Consider the following 22,726-nt stretch of genomic DNA (forward strand, 5'->3'; position numbering starts at 1 on the left):
AGAGACACAGCTATCAAGATTTATTTCTCCTCATTCTTATATTCCTAAGCAGCACTGATTCCAGGACAATAGATGAGGGATATTGTACTGACAGTTTCATACTTTTCCACCACATTTGACATGCTTTGCAATTTCTTTGAATCTCTTTTGCTTATTTCCAAGCCACATGATAGGAATATAGTCCTTTGTTTTTTGCTGGAGAATACATATTTATGAGGAAAAGGGACAGTAGAGGCACAACAGTTCTAAACTGCATCAGTGATAAATCAGACATAGCAAATCTCCAAAGTCAAACATCCTCCTCTCTCCATCACATGGAAGGATGCTCCAGAGTCATGCAATTTCTAATCAGCAGAAGCTGAGGGAGAAGGAGCAGGAACGCATGTTTAGGTAAGTTAAAAAAAACATAAGAGATATCCTGTGCACACTTCTAGATGGGCATCCATCAACTGAATCATCTTTGAGAACCAGGACTTTTCTGATACAATCCGCTGTTATCTTGAAGTTAAAGGCACTCAACATAGCCTTAGTATTGGCTCCTGCCCAGCACAACAACCCTTTAGCAGTAGTTTTGTTGAAGAAGCCACAGAAAGTGCTGTGCACTACGGATTGTTGTTCCCCACCTTTACAGGCAATAGTAATCATAACTTCCATCAAAGCTCCGTTATCTAAATGTAGGGCATGCACTGCCATGTACCACATAATGTATGGCTTACACTAACCCCCAGTCATTCACACTAAAACTTTTATAGTCTTAGTTTCTGTAGAAGGTCATGTTTTCAGAAAATAATTGTGTTCTTAACTTAGAGGCAAAAAAAAAGTGGAATATTTGCATCAGACAACCAAATTATTTCCCCCAAATGCCCTTTACTCTGTTCTGCCCCAGTAACAAAAGCATTCTTATGGACTTACTTCAACTTATTTTCCGCAGAAAAATCAGAATAGACATTCAGAACCCTCAAGTATGTCAGCAGATCAATCAAACCTTAGACTTTCCATCATGCCTTTAAGTTAGAAGAAAAACAGCTTAAGCAAAACTGAACAAAAACCAGAATGTATTAACATCCATGTAGAAATTAAGATGAGAAAGTAATTTGGAGAATCACAAGTCTAAAAGGATTCCCCCCCCTAGAATAAGCCACAAGTATCAAAGGGAGATAAAGTGACAACATAAACAGTATCTGTATCTTCTGCAAGTCTAATCTCAGCAAATACAATCTTAAAAATCAATTTTAAAATTATGTGCATCTGTGCATAACAGTATATAATCGTATTCTTTTCCAACAGAACTCTTATTTGACCATTATTAAGAGGTTAGATAATTCCCTTTATTTACTATGCTTTTTGTTGTTTTTTAATTAAAAACTAAGAGCTATTTCTACTAAATAAAAACCTAAGTGCAACAAATTTTTTAAAAAATGTTATTATTGAAGCAATGTTCTGACCTCAGAAAATATATATTCATTAAGCAGTATTTCCATTACTATTTAATTTTCTTTTCAAGGTAATTCCCTAATATTTGGTGGATATAAATATACACAATTGAAAAACATAAAATTTGATTACATTGAATGCATTCCTCACTGTCACTCATACTTGTACCATATTCTGATTAAAATGTTGTTTATGTATGAAAAATAATATACCATGAACAAATATCATAAATCATCCTTAATACCAGGTGCTAGACTCCTTGAACTACTGTGAGAGCTGTAAGTAAATACTAAGTGAAGTTGTTCTTCTAACCACTTTTACTATGCCTTAATAAAAAACACTGCATAAGTTTAAGAAAAAAGTATCATTTTGGCATATTAGACTGCAACCTTATAAATAGATCAGTTTTAGTTTGCATATTAGTAGTAAGGAACACTAACACAATTCAAAATACAGTAGAAAGTTTAATATTGAAAAAAACTTACTTCCCACTCAAACAAAGGGAATGCAACTGAAAAAACATAAATTAATCTCTGCTAAAAATGCAAGTGTTTGCAATACATGCAAATTTTCTATGTCCCTTTTTCAAATACGTATGTGCTTACATGCTTTTCTTTCCTTTCTTTACATGCTTTTCTGTATTTTTATTTATCAGTTCAGGACGTTCAAGCTGACAGCATTTTTGCAAATATAACAGCCTTCCCGCACTGTAATGACATTGTTATTGAACTTCAGAACCTCTAATAGCATATGATAAATGATATCTTCAGATTCCTTATCTATCACAGCATCTTCTTACACCAAAGAGAGGAACTGCGTGCACCTAAATTCCCTGTTTCATTGCAGAGAAGCTGCAACAATTATCTGTTTACACTTTTCACTAAGCAAAAGAATGAGAGGAAAAAAAAAAAAAAACTATCTGAGCAACAGACCATTGGCAAACACAACAAATAAAGCCAAAGCTTAAGTCTCTTAGTCACAAATTCCACTGAAAAGAGTTTAGAGCTCTTTCTTTGCAACAACTCCCCCACTCTGCAGCAAGTCATACCCACAATTTGATCATCACAAATTATGTTAACTTTCCAGGTAACTATGAAAGAAACGTGGAACCGGTTTCATTGCAGTCAAATAAGCTTTGTTTTCACTTCTGGAAAAGGTAAGAGCAATGTTAGGTTATATTCCCTTTCCCCATCTTTTCAGGTAACAACAGGCATCAGTAATGTTAAAAAGATACAAAAATCATACAGTACAGAAAACACATCTATCATTTTTTAATCATCGTTAATAACTGTGCCAAAGCTAAAACCATTAGAAATGCTCTTAACACAGCTTAAGAAAAAGTAGTCAGAAAATGCAGGAATTCAATGTCATGTTGTCACTTCATCTTTTAGATGAAAAATATTTTCTACAATTGTCTCTTTTTGCCAGAAATTCTTACCTGCCAGAAACTCAGAATTTCTATGCAACATCGGGGGGGGAGAGGAGGGAGTGGGATGCATCACATTTCACCTTTTGGTAGATGAACTGTCTAGACTAAAGTATGTGTGAGGAAAGGTATGAACCTTTAAAACTTGAAGTTTTTAAACAGTACTTGATAGATAGCCCTCGCTATTACACTTTGCTGCTCATCCACGCAAACAGCTACATTATTGCCCAAAAGGGACTCACAGCATATCAAGGGTTACCACACAGCACTGAGGACAAGGGTGAAGGGCAGAGGGACCCAAGTGGTGGTCTTCCTGCAAGTATGGGTATCCAGGGCTTGGATAAAAATGGATGTCGTGGATCAGTATGCACGTAGCTGATGTCATTGGCAGGAATTTGTCTTTTACAACCGCAGGATCATCTCTAAAGATCAAAGGCTGCCAGGGAGACATGGAATCCACCTGACAGAGTGGGACAAGACCACCTTTACCAGATTGCTGGACAACCTGGTGAGGAAAGCCACAAAGTCAGGGAAGTGAGATTACTAGCCAAAGTTCAGTGAAGTAATGGGGGATAGAGTAGAAAGTAAGTGGTGTGTGGTGACGGAAACAAGGGAGATATATGAAACAGTAATAAAAGATGAAAAGAATAGAACAGGGTAATCTGGGAAGCAAGCAGGAGGAACTGAAGCTGCAGTTGCACTCATGGAACTACATCATCATGAGAACAACAGAGATGCACTATCAGGCTTGTAATAATTTATGTGTTGATTGGGTTTGCATATGTGCAGCTAGCGACAGCAGACTAGAGGAACACAGGAGAGTGGGAAAAACAATAGCTAATCAGCAAAAATAATCACATTGTATCATTACATTTCCACAAGCATTTGTATACCTGCATTTTTGATTGATTATTCAACGCTTTTTAACGAATTACTGACATTTCAATATTACCAGCTCTTCTTTTCATTAGGCAAAGACTTATTTTTCATTGTCTTTTGCTAGCCACAAGAAAGGTTTTCCTGTATTTTTCAACTACCAGCTAACACTTCATAAATAATTCAAAATTCTAAAGAAATCATTGTTCCAAGTGGGAAAGGAATGTTGATAAGCTTCAGAAATAGATAATGCTGAAGCAGGAAAGCAGGAAATTTTGCAACAGAAATAGTCCAAACTAGTCCAAACAAAGAAATACGGACAGACTGGGAGCGCACATTAAAGAGCCTGCCTTTCTATGTCTATAGATACCTATATCTATAGAGAGCATGCCTGTTCTGAAACTGAGGATCCATGTATCAAGGAATGAGATGGGACTTCAGTGCTTCAAGTACAAGGCAGGTTAGAGCGCAAACCCTAAATTTTGAACTGGCAGAAGCACAACTCACCATGAACATGACCAATGACACATAGTGAGGGCTACTACACAGTGCAAAATGTTTGAGTGAGCCACTAATGTGAGGTCATCTCTGTCTGTCTTTATAGGCTTCATTTATAAGAAAATGAACAGTATTTTTGGTCACTAATATCCCCAAAAGTGAAATAGAATGCATGCATATGCAGGAAGGCATTACTGATCAATATTGAATGGCTGTGCCATCTGTCCACTGCAATCTTTTTTTTTAACATGCTTTTAAAGTATTCAACTATCAAGAAAATCTTCAAAATAGGCAATTTTGATCATCTACCCAATCCGAAGGATGAATATAAATAAAATTACTGCTGCTGTTTATTAACTGATTTCTTAAAAAATTGCAACAAGATACTTAAAATATTAAAATGTTCCATTTCAGTCAGTTACCTTATTTATAGAATCTACTTTAAAAAGTATTACTTACCTGATAAACATGGAATGCATTAGCAGCTTTTCCACGCAGAAAGACTGAGGGAATCCAAACATTAATAAGAGCACGATTTGATCTGAGCAGGAAAGAGAAAAGCTTAAAATAGGACACCATGTTTATATACAAAAAACAGAAAGTAACAGCCTCCAGTGATTTTGATAATGATCAAAGTGATCAACAAAGCAACTTAACATTTCAAATAGAGTATCAGAAAAATTGTAATTTTGCCTGAACCTTTTTATAACTGTGATACTTAGAATTCTTTCTTTAAACTAATATAACTGAAAAAAAGCAATGAAATAATTCCCCTTGTTTTTTTATGGTATGCATTTGACAATATTTCATTATATACAGAAAAAACTAATTTCAACAAATTTTGTCATTCACAAAACTCCATAAAAAACTGAGTACATTAAATAACAGAAGACTTCTGCACAATTATGGATAAGACATTCCCATCCATTCTCTTTGTAATTTAATTTGAATTGTAATTTTTTTTCCAATTACAATAGGAAGACATTAGCCACACTTCCACTCCTTCATCCACAAGAAGCTATACTCATTAGTTTGACTGAAAAAAGGCAAAGCTCCAAAACACAACACTTAGTGATATGGCGTAATTTACTGCCTTTATTTAAAAAAAAAATTTGCATGCATTGATTCAGAGTTATTCCACAAAAATGAGAAAGACCATCAAGTTATTAACAGCATGATTTTTCTTCAGAAAACAACTTTTCTGTACTATCATCAGACTCATGCTGTTTTTTGTTAGAACACTACCAGCTATAATAGCTACAAAAATTAGCACACTGAAAGAATTAAGAAAAAAAAATAGCATCCTCAGGAGAATCTTCTTAAATCTAAATTCATTGGATTCAACATTATTAAAAAATTATACCAGTGTACGGACTCTGCAGCTCTCTGTACTTTCTAACCATAGAATTCTACAATTGAGAGTTCAGTTATTGAAAATAATATAGAGAAAACAAATTATTAAATCTGTTTGCTTGTTCTTCATTCCCATAAAGACAGCATAGGGAGAAAAATGCTCATATTAAGCAACTTACATTTCAAAATCTGACAAACTCTGATCTTCAGATGTTTGACTCAAATCTCCAGGGACCTGTATTTACAAAACAGAAACAATTCCCATATACTGGTTATTATGTTTTTTCTTAAGGAAACATAGTATTATAAGGAAATTACAATTCAACACTCAGGTTTTCAAATGCCACTGAAAAACCTATTACTGGAAAACAATTAAAGAAAAATAAAAGATTGTACAAAGACTATAACATATCATCCTTATGAGTTCTCAAAGTTAGAATTCACTACAGTTTTGTAAAGAAACAGCTTGGACTTGCAAAAGCATGCAATTTTGAAAGGTAAAAAAAATACCAGACAAAAGCATCACTATTAGGCCTTTAAGAAAAATATCCTAAACCAAACTATATTGTATGTATAAACAATTTATGGGAAGAGATGAAGCACATAAAACCAGTGAATGCCTTTTTTTTTTTTGTAAATAAACATTATAACAAACTAACCATTAAGAGAGGGACATATGATCCTTTTATTTTAGTTTTTTTCTTAAGAAGCACTACACGGCTATAAAACTTCATAAAGAATGTAAGGATGTAGTTTTTGCCTCAATGTGAGGGGGAATTTCTTCCCTGTGAGAGTGACGGAGCACTAGAACAGGTCACCCAGAGAGGTCGTGGAGTCTCCTTCTCTGGAGTTATTCAAGGCCCACCTGGATGCAACCCTGTTTAACATACTGCAGGCGACCCTACTGAGCAGGGAGGTTGGACTAGCTGATCTCCAGAGGTCCCTTCCAACCTTACTGATTCTATGATTCTAAGTACTGTAGAATTCAAACAAGTGACAGTTAAGAAATAACAAAATTGAAAAAGCATTTAGAACTGAATCAATTCTTACTTTAAAACTAGCTAAACATTAAAGGATATATTCTGCACCTCACTATTATATATGATAAAGCAAGCCATAATCCACCATAATGGGTGTGTTTTACTGAAAAACTGTTGAAAGTTGTCAACACACAGATGGCATCTACATTAATTAAATACCAGTTCATTATAGAGCTATAATGTAGGTTGCACACATAAGTGTTATTCGAAGCATTTGCTGCTTCGACAATGACAAAAACACACACACACGCACATATATATGTATGTGTACACACACGCATATATATATTTATATATATGAAAATTACTGGAGGTTGAGAAATATACTACAAAAAAAATTCAATGGTTGTTAGGCCAGGTTCTAATATCATATGACAAAATTTACATGGGTATCTGACTTATTACCTGAAATATGCTTGCTGATATATTTCTACCGCAACACTTAAGTTGATTTTGTCTATTCATTCTTTAAAAGAAACATCTAAAAGAAATACAGAGTTGTAATTTGCATCATGGCTGCAAAAAATCCAAACTGTTTCCTTCTTTTGCACAAGATAATATGACTTACCTCTTATTTAGGTGCACAGCTTGCTTACCATGTTGTCTTTAAGATACAGACAAAGTAAGTGGCTGCCCACCTCACAACGATATTTCATACAAACAAGCATATATGACACTGCCACAACTCTTTCAACCTCCAGCAATTTTCAGGTCAGGGGACTTCTTCAGCAAAATGTAGCTTTGTATATTTGGTAACTCTTTAATGGATTTCTTTCCCAAGCACATGCTCAATCTTTTGTAAAAAGGGCTTCACAGCTCTACGACTGTAGAGGACCTCATGAAAAACGACCTCCTGTTTAGTTTGGTTATTACTGGGAGACACCATGAACAGTTAAATCTCTATCCACCATTTTACAGTTCTCTCCCTGAAGCAAGTCCTTTTCCAGATCGAGAAGACCTAGTCTCAGTCACGCCTTCCAGGGGACATACCACTCTACACCTCTGATGATCCTTTCTGCTTTTCCATGAACCTGCTGTAATTTTCCTATACCATTTTTCAGATGAAGGGACAAAAACTACACACAACTCAGAGTGGAATAAAACAGAGATTTATTTAGTAACAGAACTTCTATAGAAAAAATTTTTCCATTCCATTTTCTAACAATCACTGATGTGTTTTACTTTGCTAAAAAGATGCAGCGTCCTGTAACGCATAAGGAGATAAAGTTTTACTTTCAAGGCTTTGCAAACTGAGATGAGCTGAAAGACAACTGAAATTCTCATTTTAAAGATCAGGTGCCTAACAGGGCTCTGGTCCAATGCTCGTTAGTATTCATGATCTTTTCATCCTTTTTTCACTGTGAGTGTGTGTTTGTAAAATATTTTGTGTTTGATTTAAGAGGATTATTCATAAACATTTAAAACCTCAGGGCACCCTCAGTCTCTCATGTGACAAAAAAAACATTTCATACAAAAGTAAGCTTTACAATAAACACAATTACTACAGAATTTTCCTGAAGATAAATGCTAGTAGCTGAGACAAAATTAAATGTCTGAAGGCACTTTTCCTGAAAATCAGCATTACTGTTATACCTTACCTGTACTGTGCATAATACACTACACATAATTAAGTATTCATAAATATCTTTAAAACACTAAACCAGTAACAAAGATCTCTAAATGTTATGATTTAAATATAAAGAAAAACACAACAACAATAAAAAAAAAGATCAGACTGTCCATAGCTGTCAGTAAATAAAGCAAAACTGTATGGTCTATGACAACTGCCTTAAGCTAAGGGAAAAGGAAAAAAAAGAAAAAATAAATGAACAGAGAAAATAAAGGAAAAAAATTATTTGATGGGACGGGAATAAAAAGGAAGTAATAGAAATAGCAGCACCTTCTTAAAAGAAGAAATCCACTGAAAGATTTGAAATTAAATCCAAACCTTAGTTATGTGGCTCTATTCAGACCCTTCTGCTCCATGAAGTATTATAATCTTACAAGATTTCAGAAATGAGTCCTTGATTTGTCTGTCCCTTCACTTCCACTGCTACCCATTCTGTTATTCATGCAGTTGGAAAAAAGGAGTTGAGACAACCTTGCAATGAATATCGCAAGTTGTATTTAAAATGCAACTATTTTGAACAATCAAGACACAGCTATCTTATCTGTGCTGATACTACATTTCTCCCTTTATATTAATGAGAAATTCAAATTTCATTCTTAAATACATAATTATTCCCCAGCTCTTATTCTCTTAATTTATGACCACCTGGGAATAGTATACTAATGTTTTTCCCAGTGCATTTCGTGATAAGAAAATAGAAATGTTGTTATACCTTGTAAGGTTTTACGTTACTTGACCTGATAGTGAGTTTAGCTCAGTCTGTTCAAGAAATGCATAATATGCCTGCATGAAACTACAGTGGAAAAAAGAGAATTTGAGATTGAAGAGATCTTATATATTAATTATAGACCCTTATTAATCACATATTTCACATATATCACATCTTTCTTGCTCACTTTTTCCCCTAAGAAAAAAGAAATTCTATGAATATTCTATCAGGCAACTCCTTATTTTCATTCATGAACATAAATTTGTACTCAATTACATATTAACAATCAATTAACAATATCAATACAAAATAATATTAAATGATATTCTAATTGCTAGAATATCAGCAACATTTTATAATTTCTTGCAATAAACTACAGAGAAATCCAAAACAAGTAGTCCAGAAGTAGTTATCAATTATTTAAATGGCTTCAAGTAAAAAAGCATGTAGAAGTCTACATACATTTTATAACAAGATTTGAACGGAAGCACTTTGTACTACTGAAAACATGTGGGAGGGAAAAATAAGATACCCATCCCACAGTCTGCAAACCTGCTTCTATCTGATTTCTCAAGATGCAGGGGCGTGTCCTATTGCATAAGTTTACACTAAGTAATACAATATTGTCTGGTAACAGGATTTATGTGGTTGCAAGACAACCAGAGTGACTTACATAATTCTGAAATGAAAATAATATATTAATATTTTATAATCTTGTTACAGTCTTCCAGAAATATCAAAGTGCAAATAGGAAGGAAAATTCAGTTTCACAGACTGTCATGGACTAATATAATAGAGATTGAGAACAATTCAGATTTTCAGCATGTAAACAGAACTCAACTTTTAAAATGTTATGACTTAATTTAGGAAGAATGGAGTATTTTATATTTCAGCACTTTCTTATAATTGAGGTCATCACAAAATTTCATGTAAGCTACACTTCAATGAAATTTCAAAATTAGTTTCATATATTTTATCTTAACCAGACAGGACACAGCATCAGATGTTATGTCTAACATATTTTTGAGAAGACGTAAGTCATAAGAAAGTGCTGAAATATGAAGTACTCCATTCTTCCTAAATTAAGAAACAACTCCTTTAAAATTTAAGGAATTAGTTTTCTCTCAGTATCTGATAAAACACCCACACATGATCAATATCTAAATGCTGGATTAGATTATGTAAATACATTATAAAAACAAAATTTTTGAACAAGGACATAAAGCCCAAAACCTCTGAACAAGGTAGAGCCATAATATGCTTGTGATTTATTATTTGTCATTCTTAACACAATATTGTGATTCTTTGCTCGCTGAAGTGTGAAAACTAGAGGTCAAATCCTGCTTCCCTTATAAACATAGAACTCTCATCAGACACTTTACGTAAAGTGTTCTGCTAAAACAACCAGGAACACTTCTAGTGCAAGCAAAATCATAAGATAAAACTCTCAAAATATGCTATCCCTAGTATAAAAGTATTAGAAACTTCCTCGACTCCTCTCATTTCTTCCCTGTTCATCTTCAAATTTTGACCTAACTTTTTCTTTTAACACAAAAGGGAAAGCAGTAGCAGAAGGAAAACAAGAATAGCAGAGCTATTTAACCATCAGTGTCTCCTAAGATAAAGAGAAGCTGAAATAACTGAAAACACTCAAGGACCAGAAGACATATTTCACACATGCAACACCGTAAAGCTACTGCTGGCATCCAAGCTTGCTAGTATGACAGCTAACAGAAGGCTTCTCCTACATTAGTTTTTCTCAAGAGAAAAGCCCAAAAGAAACTTCTGCTCTATCTGTGCGCAATCATAGTCCTTGCCAGTACAGTCTGTAGATCTGAAATGTTAAGGGTCACAGAACTCAGGATGATTAGAGGGTTACTGAGCTACCTATCTGTCCTTCAGCATATTTAAATTTGTAAATGAATTTGGTAATAGGAAAGAAATATTTTCAATAAAAATACTGAAATCTATAAAAGGAGGTTGCATAAGTTTCATTCAAAATACCTGAAGTTTTCAACTACATCTTCCTAATGCGTATAAAAAGAATCTCAAATATCTGCAGCAGATTTTAAGGAAGTGTGGATCGTTTCCCCTTTCTTTTTATTTTGAAGACTGACTACAGATCTCTCTAGATTTACAGAGAGAGATATTAATGTTTTGAAACCTGTCAATTAGTAGTTGTATGTTTTTCAAAGTTTCAACGTAAAAAGCTCAGAGGGGAAAAAAAATTTTTGCATAATTCGCGTAATATTATTTTGACTCTAACGTTCAGTTCTGCTGAAGAGAATCAAACAGTATCAAAAACATCAAGTAAGGTATTCTTCAAAAGTGTGTTATTAGCTATTTATTCTTATAACCTAATATATGTATCATCTCCTAATAACAAAATTGCACAGGCCAATACACAAACCAACCCTCTCAATACACTTACTGGTCCTCTCAAATCAATTAGTTCTTGTCTCATCTGATACACAAGGGCTTCTTTAGCCATCAGAGCACGATGAAGCCTCTCATTGAACTCAATCAGTTCCCCATGCATTTCAGCCACCTGAAAAACACAGCCAAAACAGAAGAAAATGTGTTCTAACTTAGAAAATACATTATGGAATTTCTTACGTGTATATCAACTTTTACAATGCTTTTCAACTACGGCATAGTATTGTTAATGCATTCATTTGGACAGAACATTAGACTGTTACAATTACAACTTTGACTCATGACTTGAAATGTAGGTCTTGATATTGAACTCAATCAGACAAAACACAACTTTCATTCCACATCCAGCTTCATTACTATCAGAGGAGATCCCACGGCAAATGATCCTGGACAACACTATCTTTTCCCATTTTAACTCTTTAATGAACATAGCACTCAAAAGTTACAAACCAAACACAGTATTCTGAATTAGGAATAAAATAAAATGCACAAATCGCATTCAATCTTGTCAATAATCCGAAGTACTGCATATTCAGAGCTTTAACAGGACCGCAGCTAGAAATTTACTCATCCCAGACAAATCTGTGAGGGGGCAAAGGAGCACAAACATACCACAGTTTTTCCACCACACAAGAAGCCCCACACAGGTAAACAACAGGCAGCACTGGCCTCAAGAAGGCCACTTACGACAAAGCCTTGCTATGTCTGCTCAAATGAAAAACAGTAAAATTCAAATCAAGGCTAAAGACAACATAGAGCTCTTGAATTTTTCTATCACAAAAGAAAAAATGTAAGCTTACAGCCTAACGGGAAAGCAGTCCAGAAGTACAAGAATTCCAAAACAGCAAAGGTACCTAAGTAGCAGCAGTACCCTCCTAGCACTGAGAGTGTGTGACACAGAAACTAGCTGAGCCAGGAAAAAAGGCTAAACCAACTTCACATCTGTGGTTAGCAAGATTTTTAGCCATTCCTATTGGAACCACTATATTATGCAGTTGAACTTGTAGTTTTAGTTGTGATGGATGACCCATCTGTACCCAATATACCTGGCATTTTTTGAATCCATTATTTTGAATCCATTTCATTTCTGAATGAAAGACATCATTCAGAAGATCCCACTGTTAAAAGCTTCCACCTAAGTCACCACTATATGACACCTATATATATATATATATATATAAAAAAAAAAAAAAAAAAAAAAAAGGATGAGGGCCACTAAGAGAGGTAGAGTACCAGGTGAGCAGTCACAGGGCTGAACAGCAAAAGCCAGAGTGGTCAGATGAAAACAAAACCACTGGCTGGTTGGCCCCTATAGCAGGTATCACAAGCTACATTTTTTACCATAACATGATATTGATAAACATCATGTTCCTCAGGCTAGAGTAGCTCTTGAAAGGCCTCCCTAGGCAGCTGTCCAAAGCTAGGAAGATAGTAGAGGCAATGGTATAACATTATGAGAGGCACAGCTGAATAACATGAATAGCAATCAGCTACTTCAACAAGAGCACAGGGACTTGGATAACTGCCAAACCTCTTCAAGTTCATAGTTTTCCTTCTGGAGACAGTTCACTATGTTTCATGCTTCCTTTTTCTTCAGTCATCACTTTTCCTTCTCCCTCTTCCCCAATAAAGTTTCCCAATAAAGTTGTTTAACTCATTTTGTTTAATTTAGTGCTGGCAAACGGGAACAAATAGCTTTGCTCCAGATGATCTATATTCTTTACGTTATCAAAGGAAATAGAAAAAAGAACTTCAATTTAACAAGCCAGTAGCTTACATCACTGATATGAAATTGAATTTCCACTATTCTTTTCAAATTTCCTTTTACTTTGAAAGGAGTCCCTGAAATCCAGTAATTCATCAGTTTGCTGTATACACAAAACAAGCTAAGTCCAGATATGCTTTGTCTAGATAAGATTGGATTGAGGTATTTTCACTGACACCTCATTCCCATTTTTAATTTACAAACATTGTGAAATGCTTGGCTAATGATAAGCTAAAGACCAGGAACAGTAATTGAACTAACCATTAACTTTCTTTGTAAAGGGACTATCAGTAAGTAAAAAATCAAAAGCTTTCAGAGAGTGATTATTTCAACCCAAACAGGCAAATATACTTATTCTTGTTTACCTGATTATGTAAGTAGTTTTAGATTAATATTGACATTTTACATTATGCATCACAATATAAAAAACCTGCAACGTCTGACAGCATTGAGTTTTGGTCCTTCTCACTTTCCAAAACGCAAAAGTTAACATGGCATTAATAAACTCTAAACGTTCAAAAATATTTATTTAGTGTACTAAAGTTTTAATTTACTGCTTTTATTTCTTTATAAAGCATTTCTGTTTCACTTAATCCCATTAGAAAAACAAACCTCCCAGACTAACTTGATTAAATAATTAGACTGTTTTCTTGCTCCTTCTGTTAAAATTAAAACATTACAACTTCCACGGTAACAATTACTGATATTATACATTCATAAATTATTCATTCAACAACAGCCTTGATGAAAAAGGTTGTTTATCTTCAAGTACGTCTTATTAATTAATAAGCTTTTTATTGAAAACAAGAAGTATGCAAATCCAATGGACTTCTACATTGTAACTAACATAGTAGATGCCATTTAGCAAGCAGGTTTAAAAGCTTGCTTTACAAAGTAAGCTTCATCAATTATGAACACTTATGCACAAAACAAAGTTGCCTACTAGGTAAAATAATAGTATAATGCCATTAATTCTGGATAAATTATTTTCCATAGTAGCAAAATCATTCATTCCAATTCAAAGTGGCTGCCTCGATATTTATGAAAACTGCATGCTCCTCTCTGATTGAGATTAATATTAGCAACCAACACTTGTTTTCATAATAAAAAGCTGCCACCTCTTTTCATTAAGTTTCATTTCACAAGCAACCATAAATGCATATTTTCTTAGAGAAGTGGCTCTTTAAACCACAAGGTATTTATTTTCTTTAAAATAATAACAAAGTTATATCCTTTTAGTTATATTTTATGTTATTGTATCTTCCTTTATTCATTCCACAGTGAAGCTTAAGCAGTAGCTACATTTTCCTATGGGAACTGTAGACATGTTCACAGTTGTTTTTCACCATGATATGTTTAAAGCAGAAAATTAATGTACAAGTAAGCTAAGTTTCCCTTGGCCAGATGATCATTCAAATTTGAGCCTGGTCATACCAAGAATCATATTTAAAGTGCTCAAATCTTTAACACGAAGGAGAAGTGAGGCTAACATGTAAAATATTTGGATGATTTCACACTAACAGAATTCCAAAGATCTGCTGTCAGAAGAGAGAAAGAAAACCTAAGTCTTCTCATGCAGTATGACAGCACCGCAGCCATCATGTCCTGCTTGATCACAGTTAAGAACAGTCTTCAGAGAAATCACTGAGATAAGCACACTTAATGTTCCCCAGCAAAGGACTAAGTTGTTAAGTTAAACATGCTATCAGTCACTACACATATGAATGATGTGATCACTCTTATAAGAACAGGACATACTGTTAGATTAGAGAACTAAACTTTTAAGCAACAGAAAACCATTAATGAGTTAAGGCTTTTTAGAAGTTTTAAAATTGCAATCATTTGCAGTTAAAAACATCACAATTTTTTGCACAAGTCTTATTTGAATCATTTGAACTATTAGTAGTTCTTTGTCAGACATTCCCCCTGCAAATCATCATAAAAACAGGAATTCAGTTAGAAATCCAAAGTAACACATTTCCCAAGCAACTTTACGCAGAACCGGAAGTTGTTTCCCTTTGTTCTCAGTAGAAGCAAGGCTGCATTTTCTCCATGAGAAGATGTTCTTTTTCAAGGTAGAAATTCTCCTATATTTTTCTCCAATAGCAATAAAACCAAAGCTCATCAGAAAAGAGCAGGTGTCCTACTGTACATCATTCATTTTTTTCTACACCAAGTAAGAAACAATAAAACTCAAAATGTCTCCTGCCTGACAGCATGCCAACATGCACATACTCAAAAATGCCATCACTGCTCAGTATTGTGAAAGCATTTCTAAGATTGTAGCAATCTTCTACACTATTTGACTATACCATTAAATTTTACTGTTACTTTGACCCTTACTGTCAAGTTAAAAGCAATTACTTGAGAAAATGTTAGGTGTCAAACAAGTGAAAATCAAATACTGCACAATAATCCTTAAAGGCATACTACATTGACAGTAGTTGTATCATTATCATTTGGCTAGCATCAAGTAATTAAAACTTTTCTTCCAGTTCCAGTCTCAGGATAATTTTGTCATAAAGACTGCAGTCAACATTCAAAGAATTATTTCAATTCTGCACTGAACTGCACTACGACCCAGGCAGAATTCCCTACTTGGTAATTCAGGCAACTCCATTTATATAACCATAAAATGATTAATCACTGCTTTCTTCTCTGTTGCTTTATTTCCATTCTGTGGAATCTGTAAGCAAATCTATCTGCAAGCAAATTATTTGAATCAAGGTAGACTGAAAGATTCACTTTAAAAGTTTTTTTTTTAAAAAAAAAAAAAAAAGTTACACTAGGTAAATAGTAATCTGTTCACAAAACCAACAGGAAGAAAATAAACAGTAGCTTTCAACTCAAAATATATACTAGGAACTGTGCAAGTTAGATGAACTACATATTAATGCTTGCAATATATCAGTTTTTGTCAACGGTATACATACTATCAACGTTTACCAAGGTTAATTCTGATATACAGAAGAGAACTAACACACTCAACAGGAAAAACACTAATTTGGCAAGACTTATGCCTGGTCAGAAGAAATGAATGTAACCAGAACAACCAAAAATCAGGTACATAGGATAACAAGAGTTTAGTAAGTGTTAAGAAGAGGAATAAAATAAGTGTTATTAAGATGAATAAAATAATACATAAAATGTCTCTAGCTGTTGCATCATTCTATATAACCTCATAGCAAAAGCCAGAGCCCAAGATGAAAGATATAAAGATCTGAGCACCACCATTCTTCTGTTTGCCCAAAACCTTTTAATTTCTCATTTTATACCTGCAAGAATGCATACAGCTCCTCCTAACTGCAACTCATTAGCCCTTTGCTAGGATTATCTCCACGAGCAAGCACGGTATGTTTCAGCTCATGTACCAAAGAGGCTATTTGAAAGCATAGTGGATTTAAATTAAACTTAGGTTTAAAAAAAGCTTAAAGTGGGTTAAATTAAGCAATCAGTATATGTGAGAATAAACTCTCATAGTAAACTACAAAGGCACAGCTACTATCAGAAGACTATTGTACAGAAATGTTCCACCTCCCACCTGTAAGTATGTCTAAGACAACATACTTGGAATTAAACTTGTAACATTACTGGATACTAAAAATCATATACTAAAATAAAAAATAAAAATAAGAAGGCAATTTTACATGGCACAAACAATCAGCTAGTATAAATCACTCTGTTGGTTCAAAATTTAAAAAAGCTGAAGAATTAACATTGACCAGCAGGCTTTACATTGTGATCAGGTATTAATTATCCTCCCTTAAGTTGTACAGAGCCAACAAAAACACAAATGGCTGGCACAAAGTTTATATTTTATGTTCCAGCTACACAAATGCAAATGTGGTTCCATATGCAATCCAAACCAAATCTGTGAGTCCAGCTGACCTGACAGTGTATAGATCCAGGATTAATGACTGTGGAAACACAAAAACCTGAGTGTTTCTTCTCTAGCTCATCATTTTTCTCACTGTTATACGCATATGCCATGTTTGAATACTACCAAAAAACACCACCCACACCATCGCCCACATCTTTAGGGTCCTGGTGTTCTCTCCTGCATAGCAAATCAGATCAGGAAAGAGAGCTGCTTAAATTCACATCAGTCTGTGGCTTTACTATTCCATAGATACTAAATTTCTGTCACCTATCCCTTTGCTAGCAAGGCTGTCTGCTCCTAAGGTGCTAACCTGTCCTTTTTCCTTAAATTATTTAACATGATTTTAAGTAAATAGCTTAAATTTTTTCCCTACATTATTTAACATGATTTTAAGAAGTAAATAGCTTAAATTGATATTGCCACCAAAAACACTACAACATTAAAACACAGCATGTGTTAAACCTAAAGAGCTTTGTCCATATTTTCCCAAGTGATTTGATATAACAAAAGAAACTACCTGTCCCTGAAAATCTTGCCTTGATAACAGTTACCTGTAACAGTTAAAATACAGTGGTTAAGAAATAGCACAGTTCACAGTAAATGCCACTATTTATGAACATATATTTATCCCCTCAAAACTTGCAGAACAGACAGTTTAACACCTATCACAGTTATTTATTGTAAACTGAATATAAACAGCAGTGACTCAGAATTAAGTCAATTTGCAAAGAAAAGAAGAAAAAACTATCCAGTATGCACGTTAACAAAGGGATCACTCATTAAGTGCATAGTGGCTCATGGGTGAATCATCCCATTGCCTCAGGAAAGAAAATAGCTCATCTTACTCATCAGGGACTAGTCTCTCAATTAGAGACATTACACATACCATTTGGAGAACTACACATTATATTTCAAAAGTTGCACAAAAATTAGCTCTTGCTAATTCACTTCTGTTACTACCATATTTAGTAACTTTACCTGTGTGCTACACAACCTTGGGGGTGAATAGCTTATCCAGATCCTTAATTTTCATTTGGAGCATAAGTTCTTATATATTTTTCCCCAATAATACTTTTTACTTATTGAAGGCAAACTCCTGAAAGAACTGTAAAAGAACACCACCCTTGTGCCAAGATATACTGGCCAAATGAAATTTCATCTTAGGATATTTCAACCTTGGCTTAACTCATAAAAGCTACAAAAGGGTTTGGAATTCCACAAAGAAGTGCTGACCAATTTATTAATCTATAACTGTTTTCTATAGTGATTTCACACACAGGTGTGCTGACATTTAATAGTAAGATTGCATACCATGCTAAGACCTTTAAACAAGAAAATAACATAATTTGCAAAGGTATCACTGTCCATTGACGACTGATCTAAATTACCTGCTAAATGAAAACTTATGCTAAATGCAAATACACTAATACAGCAGCTGATTAAGTCAGTAAATACTATGATTCATGAAACATATCAAACTCATACTGTTTATACAATACTAACAAAGGCTGAAGATTTTTATTTTACAATAATGTTTATTTTACAAAATGCGCTATTTTTAAATTCTCTCCAATGACAAAATGTTAAATGTAAGCACAGAAGTGCCATTACTTAATAATTGTATTTGTAGGGGGGAGTTCTAGATACTAAAACAAAGATTCTAAGTCTTCACGGAATCATGTCAAAGAATGTAAAATACCTTCAATGCTTCAGTGAGTTTCTATAAAATGGGTCATGAAGTTCAATAGAACACACAAGGAAGTTTTAAACCAAGTAATTAAATATTTCAGTTTATTTTTAAAAAAAGAAAATTTTTATACTTGCCTTAGAATGTCATTAAGAGGTAAGAGCATATACTGTTAATATAGTGACAAAGTCTAGATTTACCAAAATAGTCAGTGAGGATCTAAAGATACCAAAGAACAACTCAAAATGATTTTTAAAGAAAAAAGTAAGAGAAAAAGAATTGCCAAGTAGTCAAATGATTTGTAGGCAGAGTGCATTGAATTATTTTTAAGTAGATAACTATGTTAATATATCACTGTCACAGCCTTTCCACATAATTATCTCATGCTAAAGAATAAGTAGCACTTCATGCAGAACTATCAAAATGGCCATATCAAAATTCCCCATATTACTATTTCCTAAATTCAGATCCTAAAGAAAGTGGCAGCAGTATAATATAACCTGACATGCTGAACTGAAAAACAGGTCTAAAGAGATACTGGCACATTATGGCCAAGCTTTTATTAATTTACGATACCTGCTCTAAGCAAGTATCTTAATATATGACAAAGATTTTTGTAATAAAAAAAAAAAAAAAAACTATGTATTTCATAAGGAACACAGTGATATTCTTACATTTACAAATCCTCCAATCTATGAAAACTTTAATTACATGAAGGACTACTACTGAAAAATTCTTTAAATAATATGGAGATGCATTGTAAGACAATGTTATTCAGAATTTTTTTCTTACAGAATGGTCAAAGCTTGGTTTTAATATGTAAAATTACTTTTCACAGATATTTTTTCAAACGTTTGCAATAATCCAGCTTTTCAGAAGAGCAGCACCGTTCACCAAAAATTAAAAACATAACACATATTCACGAGATCTGACAACTGTCAGAAAGGTTATCTAACATTCACAATGAGCTCTCAACTCTAATCAACAAAACTTCATTCAGTATATTAAAGTGATTCACATATTGAGTATACATGAAGAAGCATATGCATCTTCCATATCAAAAAAGCATGTTCCCAAAGTCACATTCCATATGCTTAGAGATAATTTTTTAAGGCACAAAAACACAGTACTGCACTTACCACACAATAATTTAATTCTGTGAGCTTTAGGAAAAGATACAAGAAAATACTTTCAAGTTCATTAAAATGGGAACTACAAGCTTCTAGAGAACCTTACTCTGAAAACTGAGCAATTTCTAGCTAATCTATGTAGAAACTTTCCAAATCCTAGAAATATTTTTGCATAGGTTTCTAAAATGAAGGCCTTGGAGAGTTTAAACTTTTTTTTCAGTCCATCTAGATTGCCCCTACATTTCTTTACAATAAAGATTTCTGCATGGAGATGAAGGATTGACATACTGCAATAAGAGTTTCAGTATATCAAAAGCCTTTTATTCCAGTAGAGGATCTAGTCTTCTCATTCCCCTGCCCAGTAGGAATAATCTATACCAGGAAAATACAACCTTATTTTCTGAGTCTTTAGTAGAGCTTTCATAATACAATTTAGCATATCATAAGCATAACTTATAATTTAATTTTGATGTGATGCAAGTTAAAGTCCAACAATAAACAACAGAATACTTAATTGTAAAAGCCTGAAACCACAAAGAAAGCTGAAATCCTGAACTCTCTAATTAGGTATGTTTATTAGTTCATTATTAAACTACAGCCACAAAAGAAAGAATAGACCAACTAACAACAGAATCTCTTACAGATAACATTTGAATCACAGGGCTGCCCAGGATGTACAAACAGAAGCCACAGCTGTTTCATTTTTAGTTTGTTTTGCTTCACTTCAAATCTTTAGCAGTATCAAGTCTAACAAGAAAGCAAGTCTTCTGTAATTACTTATTTTCAGGGTAGTTGCAATACAGGCTGTGAAGAGTTTGTCTCTCCCACTGTGCCTAGCATAGAAAAACTTCCATATTCATTATCCTGATAAACCTTACATAAGCAGGATAAAGCAAGTGGAGCATACATGACGTTGAGACAAGTCAATTTCATATGAAAGTACAAATGTATAGCATTGTTAAGAAAAGTATTTTTAATTATTTGAATTGCTTTAAATAAACTTTGAAGTTAAATAAGCAAATTTTTTTAAACACAGAAGCTTGCAAATTAAATCTTTCATTTTCTGTTTTCTAACGGAAAAGTTGTTTTTTAACTAAGGGAGAAATCAGAAATACACCGAAGCAGATAAATTGTTTACAGCCCCAAGTGTTATACTACTATTATGGTTCCATAAAATTTGAACAGTACAAGCTTTACCTCAATCAATTTTCTTTCATAAGAGCTGGCTAATTCCTCGTTGTTTTCTACTTGTTTCTGCTCTGGAACAGTAAATTCAGCATCAGTGCTCCAAATATTTGGTAGAACTAAAAGAGATACATAACATTAACATTTTAATTTACATAAACATTTAAACAGTCTTGTTTAGAAGAAATAGCTTTAAAATAATTAGTCATCTAATGTATCCAAATAGAATATAATACTACATCCTACATATATAAATATGTAAAAAGCAATTTTACAAGTACTAAAATACAAATACATTAGGGAGCTTTCTTACAAGCAATATTAAGACAGGTTTTCTCATCTTCAGAGAAAAAAAAAATACATACAAGCTAAAAGCATTTGGCTGTTTTGTGATTACAGTACCCAAATATATACAAGCAGTGACTGAAATAGCTAGCCAAAGCCTTTGAGAACTATGTCTATGCTTCTCTTGAATCTTTTTTCTATTTCTTTTTCAGAAAGACATTTCTTATTACTTGCATGTGATGATTTAAACAGCATAGAAACTACAGAAAATAGGGCTCAGAATGCACGCTGCAGACTTCACTTAGTATTTTGCATCTTTGCATAATGGCAGAATCAACCATATTTATTTCATTCCTGATAGTTAATTGTCTAATTTATTCTTAGAAACCACCAAAAATGAAGATTTCATGCTTCCCTGCACAATCCAAGTTTAAGTATTCTTCTCAGGGAGGTTTTCCTAGTAGCTAATCAAACTTTTTTCACCTGCCACATAAGCCCATTACTTCTTTTCTTATCTACAATAAATGAGAAATACAGTTTATTCTATTCCTGTTCCTAGCTGCAGTCTGCTTCTTTGAAGATCACTGTAAGGCCTATTCTAAGTCTCTTCTTCCCCAGATTACGCAAATCTAAGTTCAGCTTCTCCTCACAGATCATAAGTTTCTAGAAAAACAAACTAGAACATATAAAGTAAACAGACCCTAAAGAAAAAGTTTAACAAATGCATTCAACAATTTTTTAAATCTAAACTACATATACAACCATTATAATATAGATAAAAGACACACTAATTCATCTGACTAAACATTCTCTAGGTTTGGAACTTATTGTTGCTTCAAAAAAGTATATATACTTTCAGGGGCTGGTTATTATTCAAAGTGAATTTTGAAAGCTCTTTTAAGAACTGTTAGTTTTTGCAAATCTTGCTTGAAGTTCTATAGTCAGAAACTTCTGAAATCAGTGTTTTTATATAGATAAAGTTTGACTACATACAGCACTTCTGCTCAAATAACAATTCTGCATGAAACTCTCACAAGCAAGCTGATGAAAAACCCTTCTCCCTGTTTAATTTTACATGTTTTACTTCTAAATACCACATGAGACTACAGGAAAGATGTATCATAATTTATCATAGCTATTTTTGCACTTATGATGTACAAAAAAAACCAAAACTGAAGTCAATAAGAAAGCAAAAATAACAGGAAAAGCTAGGAAAAAAAGGGCTGGACTCTGTAAGCAGCTACTATCAATTTTACCAAAGAAAACTTCTTAATAGTTCACAACACAGTCCTCATATTGGTCATACCTTCACGACACTAGTATTTATTAACCACAATATTCAGACTATGGAGAACGCTGGTACACATTTCATGAAAGTTAGTAAATTAATGT

The 22,726-nt window shown here is 33.6% G+C and overlaps 1 protein-coding gene across 3 annotated transcripts in view; it reads right to left on the reverse strand.

Annotated features, from left to right (window-relative positions):
- The window catches only part of SNX29 (sorting nexin 29), a 138,235-nt gene that overhangs the window by 66,709 nt on the left and 48,800 nt on the right, over positions 1 to 22,726 (reverse strand). For all 3 annotated transcript variants that reach the window (XM_062588537.1, XM_062588539.1, XM_062588538.1), the window contains 4 exons: positions 21,062 to 21,168; positions 11,398 to 11,514; positions 5,767 to 5,822; positions 4,694 to 4,775 (listed from right to left, as the gene is read on the reverse strand). In XM_062588537.1, the coding sequence (XP_062444521.1) occupies positions 4,694 to 4,775; positions 5,767 to 5,822; positions 11,398 to 11,514; positions 21,062 to 21,168 (362 nt within the window). The remainder of the gene's footprint in view (positions 1 to 4,693; positions 4,776 to 5,766; positions 5,823 to 11,397; positions 11,515 to 21,061; positions 21,169 to 22,726) is intronic.

This window comes from Rhea pennata, chromosome 15, assembly GCF_028389875.1.
Source record: "Rhea pennata isolate bPtePen1 chromosome 15, bPtePen1.pri, whole genome shotgun sequence".
NCBI classification, from domain to species: domain Eukaryota; kingdom Metazoa; phylum Chordata; class Aves; order Rheiformes; family Rheidae; genus Rhea; species Rhea pennata.